A 20,513-nucleotide genomic window follows, 5' to 3' on the forward strand; every position below is an offset into this window, starting at 1 on the left:
TTTGGAACTTTTATCTTCAGTCTTAAGGCGAACCTCGGCTACGTTAGAACTGAGACTGACACTGTCTAGATCCTTTATTAAATAGAGATATTTCTGTAGGACCTATTTTTGAGAGAGCTTGAACCCGAAATAGACGTTAAAAACTATTGGCGTCACTTTGAAGTGCTTGTGAAAATGAGTTTCGAAAACAAAGTGGTACTAGTGACAGGCGCAAGCACCGGTATCGGCAAAGCCATAGCGTTATTATTCGCTGAGCGCAGCGCACGACTTGCGATTCTCGGTCGCAACGTTGAGAAACTACGCGCAGTCGCAGACGCGTGCGCAAATGCAGTCGCAAGCGCAGGACGGCCGCTAGAAATCATCGCAGATCTGGCCACGGACGAGGCGTGTGAGCGGACGGCTAAAGAGGTTTTGGACCACTATGGGAGGTAGACACTTTTCATACAACCTGTTTTACGACTCGTGTCTCTTTGTAAAACGTGTTCACCATGATGTCGCCTACTTTACAATTCACCTAACACAGCTGATCCAATAAGTCAACATCATTAAGAAGAGCGCACAAGTCTTCTAGAAGTTGCCGACTGAGGCAGTGAGCTCAGCACGAAAATCTAAATTTTTATCGACTTTTGAACAACGTCAGGACAGTAAGAGGGCGAACAAGCAACGCGTTTGGACATTTAATGTTTCGGATAAACAAGGTTGTGCTGTACTTCTATATAAAATGATCTTCTACTGTTTTTTCAGGCTAGATGTCCTGATAAACAATGCGGGTATCGGAGCACGGACGGATCTGGCGCGAACTGACATGGCGGTCTTTGACCTGGTAAAATTTGAATTATTATATTTTAATTAAAAATAAACACAAATAATAAGAACTAGAACAGGCTGCGTACGTTACAAACTTAATAAATATATGAATTAGGAACACATATACAGAACTAATTAGCAGAGCAAAGAAAAACCGCGCTTAATAAATCTAATTGGTCCACACGAGCACCTGTTTTGTTCTAATCTTATCTAAAAGATAGGACGATGATGGTCTCATGAGCATCGATTACACTACGTTATCTAAATCAATACTGTAACAAATATTTTCCAATATATACCTACGAATTTCACAATGATAAAAGAACTAGACCACTTGTGGTTGATATCTTTGCTCTGGATTTATTGCACCTATTCGTTTTCCCTATTTTACTTTAAAGGAAATTAGATAAGTCTGCAAAGGCTTGATGGACACGACGCCAATTCTGTTCACATTTCTATATATTTTGAAGCAATGATCCGAAATCCAATACAATACAATACAAATCCACTTTATTGCACAACCTCAGAAATGTACATAGGAACATACACATTACAATAATAAAAAAAAACCCTCAAGAGTGATAAAAATATATAATTCACAGGTGTTCAGCACAAACGTAAGAGGCCCTTACAACCTCACGCGGCTATTAGCGCCAGCACTTATTGAAAGCAAGGGAAACATAGTTAATATCTCCAGCATGGCTGCTACCGTGGTGGCGGTGGGAAGTCTGCCTTATAGTATGTCCAAGGTAAATATCACCAGTGTTTCTATTATTAAGGGGTTTTTTAGCGCTACTGTGCTAATAGTTATTGAAAGCAGGTGAAATTTCGTTAATATCTCGAGTATGGATAATGTGCTGGCGGTGGAAAGCCTGCCTTCTTCTTCTTCTTCTTTGTGGCATCCTCTCGACTAAGACACGTGACGAATGTGGACACTTCACCAGTTGTCTCCACGGCACTCGATCCTGATGGGCCCTGTGCATGCTGACCTGCAATGTGGCCTTTGTCACAGACGTCATTCTGTCTGTTCAACGTGTGCCCATGTTTCCACTTCTTCGGTTCCTTGCCATGCGTCTCGTGATTGTGAGCTTCTCTAGACTATCTTAAGCCTGTAAGAAAACTTCATCGCCAGGCATCTATGTATATTTCGTTGTCACGGCTCATGGTAGCCTAGGGGATGCTTGTCATCTAGACCTTCTGGCGCCTATCGTGCGTCGACATGTAGCCTACTATGGCAGCTGCTGGTGCAACTACGTTGCGACGCCATTGATTGAGCGCCGACTAGAATCTGATGCTCAATAAGACGCTAATGTAGGCTAGCCAAATTTGATCATGTATGGCTCGTTATTCCTAGCCGTAGATAAAACGACACTCATTCTTTAATATTAAAATGTATTTCCAGGCAGCGTTGGATCACTTTACAAAACTGATTGCCCTCGAGTTGGCTCCAAAAGGCGTTAGAGTCAACACCGTGAGCCCTGGAGTCACGGTAAGTTCAAAACCCTAATTCTTATTAACTCCTGGTATCTAGTATTACAATCCGTCCATAGTTCAAGTTATAAGCTTGTGGGGCAGGTGACTTTTGATAGAGATATTTAAAGAGGTAGTACCTACTACACGGAAAAAAAATATTTTAACAATACTACCAGAACGTTTAGTAAAATAGATTTATCGTAACTGATACTACAATCTCGTAATAAAAACAACTGTATTGTTACGTTTACTATATTTTGAATTCAATAGAACTAAGCAAACATTAATATGCACTAAACAGTTCTGTTTGAATTACATATACGAGAACTCTAGTTTTATTTACAACTAATAGAATAAAGGTTACGATAATTCTATTAACAAGAAGCTTCTTGTAATGCGAAAAAAATAAAAATTATCTTTACAATCTTAATCTTAGCGGTTACTATCACAGTATACTTCCTGTAACTTTTTTATACGTTGCCATTACTTTGTAGTTCTCGTAAAGAAATAAAAAGAATATTCTTGTAATGTAAACTCAACGAAGAGTTATATTTAAAAATATTAAGTTTGTATAAATATGTACGCATCGCTGTCAACTCTATTATTTGTATCGTAGCGAATGCCATCGCAGTATAGTTGATATGACTGTTTTATAAGTTGGTATTACTTTGCAGCTCTTGTAAATAATGACAATAATATTCTCGTAATGTATACTGGTGAACAAATAGTTCTGTTGAAAAAGTATTTAGTTAGTATAAATATGTGTTTCGTTTTTGTAACGAAACGCCATGTTTAAGTACCATTGTATATCTTAGTGAATGCTATAGCAGTATAGTTGATTTTACTTTGCGCCTCTTGTAAAAAATAACAATGATATTCTCGTAATATACACCGAAAAATAATTGTTATAACAAAAATATTGTCCGCATAAATAAATGTTTTGCTTGTGTAACGAAACGCAATGTTTTGCGGCGTGGTCGGCGGCCATTTACGTGTCATGAGAGATCACGCGTGGACGCGGATCGCAATAGGTTATATTATTTATCGTTAAACGTACTCACTACGTATTATCCATTCGTTTGGTAGTTTCCATTTTAGGAAATGGATGAAGAGGTGCAAAAACTCTTGCATCAAGGATGGGAGATGGCAGAGTTGGCAAAAGCAGGTAAGTCACATACCGTACATGTAGAACTTAGTAGATAATTAGAATGGTGAGTAAAAAGGCATTTAATGTTGTATTCATTTTACATTGCATACAAATTCATACGACATTACGTGGGCAAAATCTAAATACTGAACTAATAAGGACTGTCCACGATAAAAAGTGGTCATACATAACATGATAAATCTTTCTTCCTGAATGCACATTTTGAAGCAATATTATATTTTGATAAATCTGTATACATAAAACTATATAATAATTAAAGCTATTCCTTATAATGCTTTAGCGTGTCTGAGGTTTCGCGGAATGTATACCATCAAGCATTTCATTTCTTGTACAGTGTTTTTTAACAAACTTCACACGCTTCCTGGCACAATTTTATAAATACTTATATTTTTATAAGCTCATTTACACACATTAGAATGACATCTTAGCAGACAAAAAAATACTTTTTGAAACTCATTTCGACTTTTGGTAGTCAGGAAGACTTTCTACTCCAAGCACTGACAGTTGTTTTTGTATGGAGAGCCAAAAAGTGTCAAAAATTCGAATTCAGCAAAGTTAGAAAATCTCAGTACTTTCTTAATCTGATTACAATCAGAAAAATTATTACTATCGTAAAATCAGTATGTAATAGGGTATATTTTGGCTATTATAATTAAACATTAAAAAAATATTTTTGTCATTAAAACTGTTGTACTTAAAGACTGCAAGAAGACACTGTACAAAAAAATATTGTTATCATGAGATACATACTGCTAAAATTCATAGGCCACCTAAAGTTTATAATTTGTTTGTATTTTTATAATGTAGTTTAATATCTACAAATTATTTGACAAACATGCTGCTTATAAATTCTCATTATTCTCAAGATTTACCATGTTATATATGACCACTTTTTATCGTGGACAGTCTTTATATATATCTGAAGTGGACGTAGAATATTACTTAATGTAAAATTTATTCATAGAAATTTTAATGTCTTTTTCAGATGATTTACAATGGTTGCAAGTTTCCTGTGACCCATGCCATACTGTGGAACAAAAGTGGAAAAATTCTGCAAAATATAAATTTTGGACGAAATGAAGGACGGTTCTATTAACACTGACGAATATATGAACAAAGTCTTGCACTAAGGATCGTTGAAATATATTTTTTAACAAATTATATAATTATTTTATTTACTTTCAGATCCACCAATTTTCACCGCTCATAGCATCCATTCCATATGCTGGGTGACCCAGGTTTCCGGATCCCAGTTTCAACTCTAGGCTTCTGTCTCTTGGAACTGGTCCTAGCAACCTGCATTTTTATCGGTAGGTACCTATGAATTTGTCTGTGCACTGTATAGACAACTAACATTTCTTGTAAATGTAAGAAAAGGTTTGTTGTCTATACAAGGTGGTACAGTAGGATTAAAGGCTGAGCCACGCCAGATACGTGTACGTAGACGTGCGCGTAGCGTATGCGGTGTAAATGACGAATCCTCATTAGAGATTACACCGCTTGTGTGACGTGTTTCCCGTGTGTGTCTAGCGGTGTATCATCTCTTTTGAAGATTCGTACTTTACAGCGCGCACGCCACGCACACGTCTACGTACACGTATCTGGCGTGGCTCGGCCTTTAATCCTACTGAACCACCTTGTATAGACAACAAACCTTTTTTTACATTTACAAGAAATGTTAGTTGTCTATACAGTGTACCAGTGGCGGGGCGTGAACATTTTCGTTGGTAAAGCCGGAGGGGTTAATGGCATCTGTTTTGTATGGACTTCTACAGATACTAGAGAATTTTAGGGAACCCGTTGGGAATCGAGTTGGGATATCGACGCTCCGCCACTGCAGTGTACAGACAAATTCATAGGTACCGATAAAAATATAACACGTTAACGCAATTGTATATTTATTAGAGAGTACCATAAATGCAGTTGCTGTAACTAACTTTCTTGTTCTATCAACCATTTTATGAAGTTTACATAAATGAAGAGAATGTAATATATATCAGATGACTTGTATTCTTAACGATACCTATTATTGGCCTAACTAAAGTTTTATAACCTTTACAAGAATTTCTTGTGGAGTTTACATTATTTTGTTTATTTAGACACTCCATTTGTTATAAATACTGAATAATCTAGTAATACACACAATTTGACTGTGTGACCCTTACAATATTTTTATTTTATGATACGTAATGTATATATTACCTTTACAAGAATATATTGTCAAGGTCACATTTCATTTATTAAGCTCTGCAAGAAAATATTATTTATTTGTACGGTCCACGTGTTATGATTACTAAATATTCTAGTAATACACGCTATTTTAATGTGTAGCAATTACAAGATAACTAGTTCACTAAGCTCAACGCATTTAAACAGACTAGTTTAGTTATTTATACTATGTGAACAATTGTCCCAGAATTTACTAGATTTTCTCGTTCAGATTAAACTATTCAGGTATCATGGACGAGACTTTTTTCTCCGTGTACCTAGTTAGATCTCTCAAAAAATAACATGGTCATCGTCATCATCAAGCATGTATTTCTCAAAATTTTCTTCTTTAACTCTTACAGGTGAGCGACTTCGTTCAACGCATAACAGGAATCAGTGACGAGGCATACTCCGAGTTCCTAGACAACATGGCTAAAGGCATCCCAATGCGTCGTGTCTGCCAGCCTGATCATATAGCCAAGATGGTGGTATTCTTGGCTAGCGAGGACAGTGAGCTGGTTACAGGAACCATTGTTAAAGTAGACGGTGGAGCAGAATTGCATGCTGATTTTAGTGATATGACGAAACAGGCTCAAAAATAATTAATACAAAAACAGCATTAGTCCCAAAATAAAAATCAGTGATAATTTGCCACGCGTCGTTTCATGTATTTCTATTTAATGAATTCGTTTCATGGATTCCGACTCTGGTGTAGATTTCTTAAAATTTAGTTTGCCGTCCTTATTGTGATCATTATGGATTAACGACCTTAATCGTATAAAAGCGACCAAGATAAGATCAATGACTGACGTCATCATACTCATTATTGTCATTATACTTGTGACGTCACTTCAGTTTACAAACAATGAGCGCGTGAAACTAAGATGACTTCGCACAAAAACGGCATGGTCTGTCAACGTCAGTGTCAAGGTAAAGCCACAGAGGATCCAGTCAAAGAATCACTGTCAAAGTATAATGTGCATATCTTGACACAGGATTAAAACTTTTAAATCCCTGTTTTGGTGTTTTCACAATTTAGCTCATTTTCGCAACTTGAACATATTTATATTAGCGCCATCTAGCCGAGATTCAACAAAAGGTGTAGCGCCATATAGACGACCGTACATTTTTTTTATGGTTCCGAGGTAAGTTTTTTCTTAAACTTTATCTGTCTTTCCATACATACCTTATTGCACTGCACAGGGGAAATATATGAGATCATAGTTTTTTTGGCACTAAGGATGTCATATAATAATATTAATTAACATTTCTGGGCCACCCTGTACAAACACTTCGGTTCTGCTCGACTGGTCACCTTGGGGGCAACAAAACGATTCGCACGGTCCAAGTAACTTCGCACTTTTTGTCTCATTCTTGGGTGATCAAATCTGTTTGATATAAATAGCTACTAATAAATAATGAGGCTCTGTGAGGCAATGTAATTTAGATATATAGTAAGGCGGCGGAATTGAAAAAAGTCGTCTAGTTTTGAAGTTGATGTGACTGGAGAGTATACTGCTGACAAGTGGTATCGTTGTGATCGGTAGACTTTACTGAGTACGAAATAATGACTTGTCGCATTCTCAGACTGTGGGGGGGTTAACTATGACGTCACAAAGATCGCGGTCCCGGGTTTCAATTTTTTGCCAATTTGTCTAGAACCCCTTATCCAATTTTGAAAAATGAGGTGTCGATTGAAAGCGTATAACATGCTGATTAAGATTTTTTATATGTGAAAAGTATACTTTTGTTAGTTATTTTTTAATTAACAATAATACAAAAAATACTTTTTTTTACTCTCTTTTTTGATTTTTGTGACTCAAAAAGGCAATGAAAACGGCCACATAGCTAAAAAATATGTTATATAAATCATTTAACTACATTATTAAGCTATCTGTTGCTTTTTAAATTTCTACGATCGGATAATAAATAAGCAAACTACAACCACATACCTGTAGGCGGGGAGTACCGCTTGACACGCGTTCCCATACATTCGGCGTCTATCAAATTACACCTCGCGCAAAATTCGTTTCAAGCAGATATACCTCTAATCTTATTCATTGTAACCTATCAATATTGGTATCATTTGAAAGGACAATTAAAGTAGTTTAAGAAACAATGTCAATCATTTTCTTCAAATCAATAATCGCCAGTCTGCGGTGGTTACAAAGGAAAAAAGTGGGTATGCAATTTGACTGGTTTCCTAGGTTTGATACCCTAGACGAGTTTAAAAGGGGAGGTAAAGGTGACATATGGGTTGTTCTCTGGCCTAAAAGCTATACAGAGGGTCAGGGGAGAAAAAACTAGGGTTTAAGTTTAGTTTTAAGTTATTTTTTCTTTTATTTGTTGATTTTATTGTGTTTAATTTTTTTGTAATTTTATCAAGGATACACGTTGGTTTCTTTTGCTGAAAATTCCCTTTTTTATGAGAAATGTTATGAATTTCATGGCATTTTCCGATAGAGACTAAAATTAACTTTCAAATAAGGCCACATAGTCATACTGATACATAGTCATACCCTTAATATTATATAAGTAAAAGTATGACTATGTGGCCTACTGATACATAGCCATACCCTTAATATTATATAAATAAAAGTATGACTATTTGGCCTTATTTGAAAGTTAATTTTAGTCTCTATCGGAAAATGCCATAAAATTCATAACATTTCTCATAAAAAAGGGAACTTTTAGCAAAAGAAACCAACGTGTATCCTTGATAAAATTACAAAAAAATTAAACACAATAAAATCAACAAATAAAGGAAAAAATAACTTAAAACTAAACTTTAAATCCTAGTTTTTTTCTCCCCTGACCCTCTGTGTAGCTTTTAGGCCAGAGAAAAACCCATATGTCACCTTTACCTCCCCTTTTAAACTCGTCTAGGGTATCAAACCTAGGAAACCAGTCAAATTGCATACCCACTTTTTTCCTTTGTAACCACCGCAGACTGGCGATTATTGATTTTAAGAAAATGATTGACATTGTTTCTTAAAGTACTTTAATTGTCCTTTCAAATGATACCAATATTGATAGGTTACGATGAATAAGATTAGAGGTATATCTGCTTGAAACGAATTTTGCGCGAGGTGTAATTTGATAGACGCCGAATGTATGGGAACGCGTGTCAAGCGGCACTCCCCGCCTACAGGTATGTGGTTGTAGTTTGCTTATTTATTATCCGATCGTAGAAATTTAAAAAGCAACAGATAGCTTAATAATGTAGTTAAATGATTTATACATTATATTTTTTAGCTAAGTGGCCGTTTTCATTGCCTTTTTGAGTCACAAAAATCTAAAAAGAGAGTAAAAAAAAAGTATTTTTTGCATTATTGTTAATTAAAAAATAACTAACAAAACTATACTTTTCACATATAAGAAATCTTAATCAGCATGTTATACGCTTTCAATCGACACCTCATTTTTCAAAATTGGATAAGGGGTTCTAGACAAATTGGCAAAAAAATGAAACCCGGGACCGCGATCTTTGTGACGTCATAGTTAACCCCCCCACAGTCTGAGAATGCGACAAGTCATTATTTCGTACTCAGTAAAGTCTACCGATCAGAACGATACCACTTGTCAGCAGTATACTCTCCAGTCACATCAACTTTTTCCGAGACCCTCTCGCCGCTCTACTAATAAGATGTTCCTAATTAAACGAAAGTACAGTCAACCAATTGGAACCCTAGGGCCACTTTACAAGTATGTCAAAATGACAAGCAGTAAGAGATTTCTTACAATATGATTTATAACGTCACTATAACATAGTCCTACAGTGGCCTAGGGTTCCAATTGGTTGACTGTACCTAACATATCTCGGATCTCGAAACCTACAGCATTGTGGGTATTTTTTTTTGTTTGAAAGCTGAATTAGTCGGAAGTGTTTTGCCATGTTTGTTGGAAATCGGTGCACTATGTCGGAATTATTTTTATAAAATTAACATTACGTCACTACTTTCAAAAAATCTCGTATTCTTCTTGTGTCAATGTTTTTTAAGTACTGACGATTTGTATTGTGGTTATAACTCGTTCTAATATTATTGCAACATTCGATTTATAAATAAGATAAGATAAGAATAAAAACCCTATTAAAGGTACATGTTACGCCGGTAAAAGGCAAAAACCTTCAATGCAGCATAGATAACATAATTATTAGTACATTACAAGGTTAGTCTTGTTTGTTAAGCTAATGCGTTTCCGTTTTAAGTGTATTATGACAGTTATGATACAAGTAATTAAATTCCTTGATACAGATTTAACACGCTAACCCATTATTTTCTGTAAAAATATCACTGTTAGAGTCAGTGTAAAGTTTGTCTAGCCAGATTCAAGAAATTTAGCCATGTCATGCGATCTAGACATGTGGTTGCGCATGCTACTTGAGATAACTTTCATAAGAGAAATCGCAGACTCAAATCACTATGAAGTGGTCAGAATGTCTGTATCTAAATATAAATCTAATAGGTATTGTATAGTCACCGGCAAAAATAAGTGATGATTTCTGTACCTTGTCGCTTTTAATCATTTGACAACTTCGTATGACATTTCAAACAGGATGTTAATGTGACAAGGTATGCCGGTGAAATCATTATCTTCATAACTTTAGATTCTAAACTTCAGTGGGGTCCCCATATTGCTACCCTCTCGAATAGACTGAGCTCTGCAGCATTTGCAGTGAGCAAGATCCGTCAGTTAACAGACGTGGAAACAGCTCGATTAGTTTATTTTAGTTACTTTCACAGCATTATGTCATATGGTATTTTACTATGGGGCAGTGCTTCAGAGATAAATACCATATTTGTTCTGCAGAAGAGGGCTATTCGAGCAATATACAAAATGAACCATAGAGACTCACTTAGAGATAAGTTTAAGGACATTAATATAATGACAGTGCATTGTCAATATATTTATGAGAATATTATGTATGTACATAAAAACATTTGTAAATTTAAGAAAAACTGTGATGTACATAATATAAACACTAGAAATAAGCATAAGCTTGCAGTGCCCTTCACTCGGCTCCATAAAATTAAAAAATCATTCATGGGTAATTGTGTAAGATTTTATAACAAACTTCCTAATGCCATCACTGAACTGTCTTTTAATCGATTTAAACATTATGTAAAGCGTATACTGATCTCTAAAGCCTACTATAGCACACAAGACTACATGAATGATGAAACACTGTGGGATACAAGTATTGCTGAAAACCATTAATTATATAGCTTATTAATGATGATATTGATAATTCAATGTATTTTTACACAATTTTTTTGACATTTAGAATTTATTCTAGAAGTTTTTATACTAGTATTTTTTTATACAATTTAGATTGATATCATTTTATTAAATCAATGTAGTTTTAAAACAATATTGTTTATTGCACCAATAAATTGCTCTGATATTTAGAATAAGATGAATATTGTACACTGTTGACAATTTAAAAGTGCTTATTGTAAGCCTATTTGAATAAAGAATATTTTGATTGATTGATTGATTGATCTATCGCGCGACCATGCTTCCCGTGCTGGACAAAATGCATCATACACCGACATATAAAATAAACTTTCTATCATATTTTTTTTACCCTTAAACTTAACATCACAGTTGTATTGGAAAACTTTTAGCTAATTTCATGGCGTATAATAAGGACTGTATCGTTAAGTATAAGGACAAAACAAACCTCGTCTAAATGTTGACATGTGCATAATTTGGTATTATTATGTTCCGAGAGTATGATCTGAAGGTATTGGTAAGCACGATTTGACATAAGAAGGTCTGATATTTTTTTTATTTAAGGGACTTTATGGTACTTTCATTAAGGTCCAGCAAATAAATTTCGGACAACCCCTATCTGGCTTAATTTGAGGATATTTCAATGACTCTTTGTACAATTTCAACAAACAAAGGTTAATATGCTGCCAAAATATATTCTTTAAGAGTCCTCTTCGTGGTTTTTCAATTGGGTACTTGCAGAATGAATGCGGTGAATTTATATAATTTAAAAAATGCATTTTTGAGCAACGTTCCGGATTGCCGTAAACTTTTGATGCGAGCAGGTTGAGAGAAACAAATAAAAAAAATAGCCATAGGCCAAAGTCTAATTGACATTCGTGGTGTTTGAACATCAGTGCCTAAACCAGATCGATATAAACAATGTATGATAGTCAAATTCGACATCAAAGTCGGAGTTAGAGTAAGCACCATGCCACATTCTCTAAATCACCGCCATACACAGATCCTGAACTTTATTTTTTAAAAATAACAGTGGCTAGACTATGTCCAGATATTCTGCTTTGTGGATCATGTGTCGCTGAGGTTCGTACTAGGGCTCCCGGTCGCGTCCGTGTTTCGTGTACCCGTTGCCGGGTATCCGTTCCCGTGTTACACGAATCCGGATTTCTGGCCCGTTTGGAACGGGTAATTAGGGACCGTGTAATTAAAGTCCGGGTACCCGTGTAGTCCGTGTGTCCGGATCGACGGACTCTAAAAACCCGCGGGTCCGATCCGTTCTCGACGTATAGTGATGCTTGATGATCGTTCGCGTTCTTGGTTCAAGCGAATATGAAAATCAGTTTAAAGAACCAAAAATGATAAAACCTTAATAACTAAAACGAGAAAGGGACAGCGGAGCAATTGTGACTGGGGGACAAATTTTAACTACTCGTTTTTAGGGTTCCGTAGTCAACTAGGAACCCTTATAGTTTCGCCATGTCTGTCTGTCCGTCCGTCCGTCCGTCCGTCCGTCCGTCCGTCCGTCCGCGGATAATCTCAGTAACCGTTAGCACTAGAAAGCTGAAATTTAGTACCAATATGTAAATCAATCACGCCAACAAAGTGCAAAAATAAAAAATGGAAAAAAATGTTTTATTATGGTACCCCCCCTACATGTAAAGTGGGGGCTGATATTTTTTTTCAATCCAACCCCAACGTGTGATATATTGTTGGATAGGTATCTAAAAATGAATAAGGGTGTACTAAGATCGTTTTTGATAATATTAATATTTTCGGAAATAATCGCTCTTAAAGGAAAAAAAGTGCGTCCCCCCCCCCTCTAACTTTTGAACCATATGTTTAAAAAATATGAAAAAAATCACAAAAGTAGAACTTTATAAATACTTTCTAGGAAAATTGTTTTGAACTTGATAGGTTTAGTAGTTTTTTAGAAAAATACGGAAAACTACGGAACCCTACACTGAGCGTGGCCCGACACGCTCTTGGCCGGTTTTTTTTTTTTCATGTTTTACATTTTAGGTATTATTATATAGGGCACGCGTTTTCAGTGGCCTAAATTATTATGATGTCAGAAAGCATGAAACTTGGTACGCTATGTGCATACGTGCTTTGACGTTCATAAGAATAAATAGAAGTAGAAACACGCCGAGGCGAATTATGGACCTATAGGAATAGGAATACGTTTGTAATATTTGTATTGAATATCACCATATTATCTAATCTGTACGAGTAGCCTAAAACGTAACGGGAATAAGTACAAAAAATATAGTTAACACGTTATTGATCAAAATAAAACGAGTATGTATAAAACCAATTCGTATTCGTTCGCTAAATTAATATAAATTTTAAATTTCACCTATTTTTTATATACAGACAATAACATATCAATGATAGTACAATTATTATTTTACATGCAAAGTGGGGGTTTTCGGGGGTGAGAAATCGATCTAGCTTAGTCTTAGGTCCCAGGGGTTCTTCATAATAAAATGACAAAGTGTGATAGTACATTTTTTAACAGACTAAAAAAGGAAGGTTGCCATACAGTTCTAGGCGTGAAAAGCTGTATGAAATTACAGTAGACTTTAAATTTTTTAATTAATTATTTACTATAAATTTGAATCGATATACAATTTTACAAAATGCGACTATATCGAATACTTATAAGACAGCGGTTTACAAACTGTGGGGCGCGCCCCCCAGGGCGTAACAACATTATAAAAGGGGCGCGGGACTGTGAGACAAGCCACATCACATACTCGTATTTCTGGAGTTTCTGGACCTAATTGGAACTAATATGAGAAATATCAAGTTTCATGTACTATGAAGTGATTGTAAACTTTAAAATGGAATGCCAAAGATTAGGTGACTATTTTTTAACTTAGTAAGAGGCAAGAACCTCGCCCACCATTTAGTTATGCGGAAATGTCAACAGACCTCTAATATAATAAAAATATAACGATATATAAACACACACACAAAGTATACTTACCGGCCTAGCTGAAGTGACAATCGTTGATTCTACGTGGGCTTATTTAGTTGGCGTTCATAGTCTATGCTGACTGCTTACAATTAGGAATATTTGCGGAATAAGTGGTAAACCGATACACGTTAGGAATATGTATCTCTGCGGGCGTAGTACACTGTGCGTCCCTATCGCACTTACAAATAGTGCGAAAAGGACGGCCTGACGTTATAACGTTTATTACGCGTAAACGCAAGTACTCATGTCAACGTTACTAATACTAAATAGGGCCTTGTACTTCTCTAATTCAAGTGATAAAACGTGCTGAGAATAGAAAAAGCGTGACTTACATATTTATCACTCTCAGCGAGTACAAATCCAACGTCAAGGGAAAATCCTTAAGAGGGCTTTCGTGTGAAAAACAGTGAAATCGCAACCGAGCGCTTGATCATACCGTGTGTGGTATCAAATTAAAGGGCTTTGCGAGTTGTTTACAAATATATATCACATTATAGGACTTTATTCTACTTGGTCTAACAAAATATGAGAAAATGTCAAAAAGTGGTAATAATTGTACCGGTGAAGGCCAGTTTTCAAAAAATTGCCAAAAATAAATAATAGCAATTTATAATCACTAAGGCATAACAGCAATTTAAGTAAACGTTGCTGATTAATTAAGTACAAAAATTATTTCGATGTGATGTAGATTTTCAAAGAAATTGTCACTTAATTTTAGGTAATTTCTGAAAAAAATTGAATTCGTCTTAGCCTTGTTTACTCTTTTTTAAAACCTTATAATAAAAATGTAGTCTGAGAAGTTTGTAATACAGGGTATACGAATTATATATTTACCTGTTTTAGTAATCAAAATTGTCCAAATTTTACAAATAAGATCGACTAACTCAGCTCTATACGTGTGTTTTTCTAAACGTGCATTAGAAAAAAAATCATAATTAATTTAGTGACTTGGTTTTCAAAAATCCAGTCTTATAAAAATCAAGATAATAAGATGCTCTAACTGAAATTTGAATTCAATAAATCTATTGGATAACGGAAAGTGTAGTATTTCACCGACTAAAACTATCAATTTTACATTATTTTGACGTTTTTTTTGAAAGCAGCCTTAAAAGTAGAAATACTCAAGTAACCAATATTTGTTTTATTGTATTTTTTCCGCAAATGTATTAAAAACATCTGTCATGGAAAGTGTGCAAGTGTCATACTTGACGCGTGTCTTTTATTCACTTATATCTTACGCTGATAACAGGGTCGAGTGGAAAAAAACGAGGGGAGGCCTTTGCTCAGCAGTGGGACACTAAAAGAGGCAAATAATAGTTATTTGTTATACAAGGGGGCAAAGTTGTATTTTAACGTCGAGTGTGGAATTGAAAAACGAGCAAGTGAAAGGATTCTATAGTTGAACCACGAGCGAAGCGAGTGGTTCGAGAATAGAATCCTGAACTTGCGAGTTTTTTAACACACGAGAAGTAAAATACATTTGCACCCGAGTGTAACACAAAACTTTTCCCCTCACTATAGCGAGGAAACTACAACGCAAAAAATGCGTTTATCACTGCTTCCAGTAGTTCCACAGGTGGTAAATCATCTTTATTACTAGATTCACCTACTTTTATCAATTTTAAAGCCGTTAATTTGACTTTATTCAAGGTCAAATTACTATACCCACTAGTGGATAAAATGCGTTTTTACCCGCTGGTATTAAAGGACAAAACACGTGTTTCCGAGCTAGTGAGGGAAAAAATATATATAATATCTTAGGGATCGTACACAATGACTCTCTTTCCGTACTCGCCCCGAGATGTTTTATGATAGTAGGATATCTATATCTAGCTAACCTAATACCTAGTGCAATGTAGCGCACTACCTACGTTAAAGCCCAAAAACACACTGCTACAAATGCATTTTTTTGGGAATAAACTAAAGACTTATCCCGACAACTTTTATGTAGTTAAACGACCCTGTAAATGACGAAATAGTATGGGAGTCGAAAAATATGGTTAATAGGTCGTACAGCTGCTATAGGAGCTGCCAAACCTCTGACAAATATGGAAACACGCACTATTCGCACTAATAGTTTAACAATAGAGGCACAGAATATATAATAGTACAAGTATAGAGGACCGAATGTTCCGATATTTGACGACCGGTTTGGCTCAGTCGGTAGTGACCCTGCCTGCTGAGCCGCGGTCCTGGGTTCGAATCCCGGTAAGGGCATTTATTTGTGTGATGAGCACAGATATTTCTTCCTGTGTCATGGACGTTTTCTATGTATATAAGTATTTGTATAAATTATGTATATCGTTGTCTGAGTACCCATCAAGCCTTCTTGAGCTTACCGTGGGGCTCAGTCAATCTGTGAATGTCCTATAATATTTATTTGTGCGCACCTTGCCCGCTCTGATCTATCTGGTGGCGAGGGTACTGCTGTATATCCACAGTCCACGAGTTATGAGTTATTGATCTGGCGTTTATATCAGTTTTCTATTTGCGTCATGCTGCCCACACAAAATGTGATACTAATATGATAACGATCCTAAGGTAGGTAGACTAGGTGGCTACGTCATTCAGTACGTCTATAGCCTGGCAAAAAAAGAGTAGGGAATAATAGGGGCGCCACCGTCTGGTCTAGCCATCCTGTATGTCAACCGTTTTGCATGTGGCAACTTTTCTGACGCTTTTGTATGAGGATGAGGACAGTTAAGCGTACAGTATGGCCACTCCCGCTCCCTGCTGAAAGTGCCGCCCACCCCCTCTCAGTGACCTCACAGTTACCGCCTGTCAAAAACGCGAACAGTCGACCTATCATATTTCACTCATACAAGCATAATACCCGTTCACCTACACGAGCTTAGACCGTGTGCTAGGAACGCGCCTCTTTCATATATTTGATCGCCAGTGTCCGAGGTGTGGTTAAGTGTTGACAAGCTGCAGTGTCATTCAAAAACGCGACAAACTTTTTATCAAGGTAAGAGTACCAGTTCGAAAATGTCCCAGTAAATGTCAACTTAAGTCATTTTCAATAAATGTGACACAAGGGTGTCATCTATTGGGTATTAGTGTCGAGCACTGGTATTATTACCTTAAACCTTATTTACTCGTAGCATGGAATTTTGAACGCAAGGACGTATTCAAAACATAGAAACAAAACGTGACGTTTAATGAAATTTAGGGGTTCTAAATGGGAAATTTAGAAAGGAAGAGTTTCACTCCTGTTCTTAGGAATTTGTGCAGAAAATCCCATTCATGAAGACGCATGCTTTGGCTTGTCACGCTATTAAACGTCAGATTTAACAAATGAACCTATGTGTCAATCTGTGTAGAACTTGTAGAAGTCGACTGTGAACAATGAACATGGGTAAAATTGTGGCGTGGGCGAGAAGCTGGTAACCTGTCACTGCAATGTCACAATTTCGTATTCTTTCAACCCCCTAATTGCCAAGAGTGGCACTGAAACTTGAGCAGTTTCATGTGCTCTGCCTACCCCTTTATAGGATACAGGCGTCATTGTCATAAATTCAGCAAAAATACAAACGTGTAGGTAACAGTTTGTAGACGGCCTTCTTCACATTGGACTGACTGAACGTGAACATGTATTACCTACCTACAATAAGTACATAAGTAGTTAAGTACATACATACATTGTTGCATTTTGCTGCTTCCCAGAGGAATAGAGGCCACGAATTGCAACTTGCTACTATCCTGACAGTAGGTGGCCCAAGCCAAGCGTGCAGTGGTCAACGCTCCTTATTGTTCCATATACATAGTTTTCTCTTTCTATCGTTCTTCCGTAATGGCGCAACAGAGCCAATTGCGTACCATTCGCCACGGATCGTCAACGATTGTATTGTACGTTTGACTCTTCTGGCCTGAATAGAATTATAATATAATATATAAGTGGAGATGGGCTGGGCACATTGACGAACTATGGTGTGGAACACCCGCGGTCTTGGCAAGCCACCCCTTAGATGGAGAGATGACATCTGCCAAGTAGCTGGCGATAACTGGATGCGGATGGCAATGGACCGACAAGCGTGGAGGAATGGATAGGAGGCCTATGTCCGAAGACGGGCGCTTTAAAGGCTGCTATAAATAGATAGATATATAGAATTAAATATAAATATTCTATTCATGGCAAAGTAAAAATAAAATCCCTTCCGTTTTCGTGAATAATTACCTTTTCCATCATACGGCTGATCGAAGTTCAATCGCCATCCACGGAAGAGGTCTATTAGTCTCCACAATTTCCTTAGGGGCCGCCAATGCCGGCATTACGACAATAGGGAATAAATCGAAAAATAATTGGAGCCAATCTGAAGATCTTGGCGAATCGATTTTCTTTTTATAGTGGTATAGATTTTTTTATTTGCATGGCATTTATTACGGAGTCGGTTAGTAATCGATTAAACAGTACATATTATCAAAGAGGATCGATCGAGTACGTATAAGTATGTATAGAGAATTTCTGTCATATTAAAATACACAGTCACAGTACTCACTAGGGTATGCAAAAACCGGTTAACTTTAAAAACCGGTTAATAACCGAGACTTTTCCTTCAAAACCGGTTAACCGGTTATTAACCGGTTTTGAGGATTTTAAGTAAATGGCCGTACTACGCAATAATTACCATTACCTTTAAGAATTCTGATGTTGATGATATCGTAGTAGGTATTACTTGCACGATGAAGATCATTTTTATCCAGTTTTTGGAAATTTTGTAAAATGCGGAAATTGCTAAAAAGGCTGGTGTGATTTGAATATAATTCGTCAGTTTTGCGTTTTCTAGGCATGTCGCGAAGGTCTATAGCTCCCAGAGCCCCTAGTAATACAAGCAATTGATGTAAGAAAACCAAGATCTCCATTTTACCTTTCTTTTAAAAAAATATAGTTTGAAATATACGGTAGACTCCGATTACAACGACGCTCTAGGGACCGCTGATATTACGTCGTACTAACCGAATGTCGTACAAAACGAATTTCATTTCTTTTAATTAAAAGTAAATTCTACATCTCTATTACTAAAACATTTCAATCAATAGGTTTATTTACAGGGTATTATTATGATAGTATTAATACCTTATTTTATTGTGACTTGTTTAGTTAGAAAAAGTAATTTTTAGTATGCGTGCTTGCTCATCATTTGTAAGTAAAGCTAGTTTATACGCAATCGAAAAATACAAATTGGGTTCTATTTAGCTTATAAAATTAGACCCAAGGCGAACAAATTCTAAAAGCAATACTCCAAAAAGTTACATGGCCACAATGTAATCTTGCTACTTGTAGGCAAACAGGGGGCCGTGCTCGGGTGGAAGTAGCTTTGTTTCCTCAATTTACTAGTAAAACTAATTAACAAAAAATAAAATCGCCTTCAAAAATAAGCGCGTTACAAAACACGGAGAAACTAAAAAGCAAAAAATAATAAACCTTTGAATTCAGATTCCTTATCGGATTGCAATAATCTAAACATCCAAATTATAAACAAATCAATTATTTTTGTAGTCGGTACCAGACCTGTTCGTCGCCTTGCTATTTCCTGTTTGCCCCACCCAACCATACGCAGGCTGGCCCCGACTCCAAAAATAATTGATTTGTTTATAATTTTGATGTTTAGATTATTGCAATCCGATAAGGAATCTGAATTCAAAGGTTTATTATTTTTTGCTTTTTAGTTTCTCCGTGTTATGTAACGCGCTTATTTTTGAAGGCGGTTTTATTTTTTGTTAAAAAGTTTATTTATTTGTTGATTTTTAGTGGTTCCTATTGATATTATATGTATCAGTCCGAATATATGTACAGTAGTGAAAGAATTATCCTTTAACTCCTAACCATTGAGGAGTTGACCTTCCATCATCAGCTCAGCCACATAAAATTATAACCATCAGGCGTAAATACTGGTGTACCTTTGAAAAATACACTAAAAACATTACATGTGCCTATAACATTTGAAGAGTTTCTTCGATTTCTCCAAGATCCCATCATCAGACCCCGACTTGGTGCCAATGAGACCATCTCGGGGTTATACCCGTTCGATTAAAAAAAAAATTGAAAATAGGTCCACGACTCTCGGAGATATCGAGTAACATACATACAAAAAAAACAGTCGAATTGAGAACCTCCTCCTTTTTTTGAAGTCGGTTAAAAACGTTGTCGCTCGTCGTTGCATCTGAACTTGACGAACGGATTCTGTGTCAAATGTGTCGTAAAAAGCGGCTGGTCGTTAAAATCGAAGTCGTAATAAACGGATGTACTTTCATACTATCACACACGAAAACCAAATAAATACCTGTACTATGTCGTTGTAAGAGGTTGGACGTTAGGTCTATGCGGAGTCGTAATATACTAATCGGACTACTGTATTGTATAAAATGTATAATTGAGTAGACTCGGGACTAATTTTTAAAATAAAATCATTACAGATAATAATGTTGTCAATGAAAAGTAATGTATAAATCTTTATTATTACAAAACATTAAATAATTACGTAGTTTTGAACCTTTTTATGCCTAATTTTCCAAATTTTGAGAAATAAATACAGTTTCGGTTATTAACCGGTTAGAGACTATAAAAACCGGTTTTTAACAGAGGCCAAAAAGTCTCGGTTAACCGGTTTTTCGGTTAACCGGTTAACCGGTTTGCAC

At 36.1% G+C, this 20,513-nt stretch overlaps 2 protein-coding genes across 3 annotated transcripts in view; one reads left to right on the plus strand and one right to left on the minus strand.

The window, feature by feature from the left end:
* LOC125226112 (vesicular glutamate transporter 1) overlaps window positions 1-20,513 on the minus strand; it is an 84,029-nt gene that overhangs the window by 50,696 nt on the left and 12,820 nt on the right. The gene's annotated exons all lie outside the window — the stretch shown is intronic.
* On the plus strand, window positions 12-6,673 carry LOC125226113 (uncharacterized oxidoreductase TM_0325-like). Its single transcript, XM_048129977.1, has 5 exons — window positions 12-428; window positions 745-823; window positions 1,410-1,556; window positions 2,210-2,296; window positions 6,019-6,673. The coding sequence occupies exons 1-5, from the start codon at window positions 175-177 to the stop codon at window positions 6,256-6,258; spliced, it is 807 nt and encodes a 268-aa protein (XP_047985934.1). The 5' UTR covers window positions 12-174; the 3' UTR covers window positions 6,259-6,673.

This window comes from Leguminivora glycinivorella, chromosome 5 (assembly GCF_023078275.1).
Source record: "Leguminivora glycinivorella isolate SPB_JAAS2020 chromosome 5, LegGlyc_1.1, whole genome shotgun sequence".
NCBI lineage: Eukaryota > Metazoa > Arthropoda > Insecta > Lepidoptera > Tortricidae > Leguminivora > Leguminivora glycinivorella.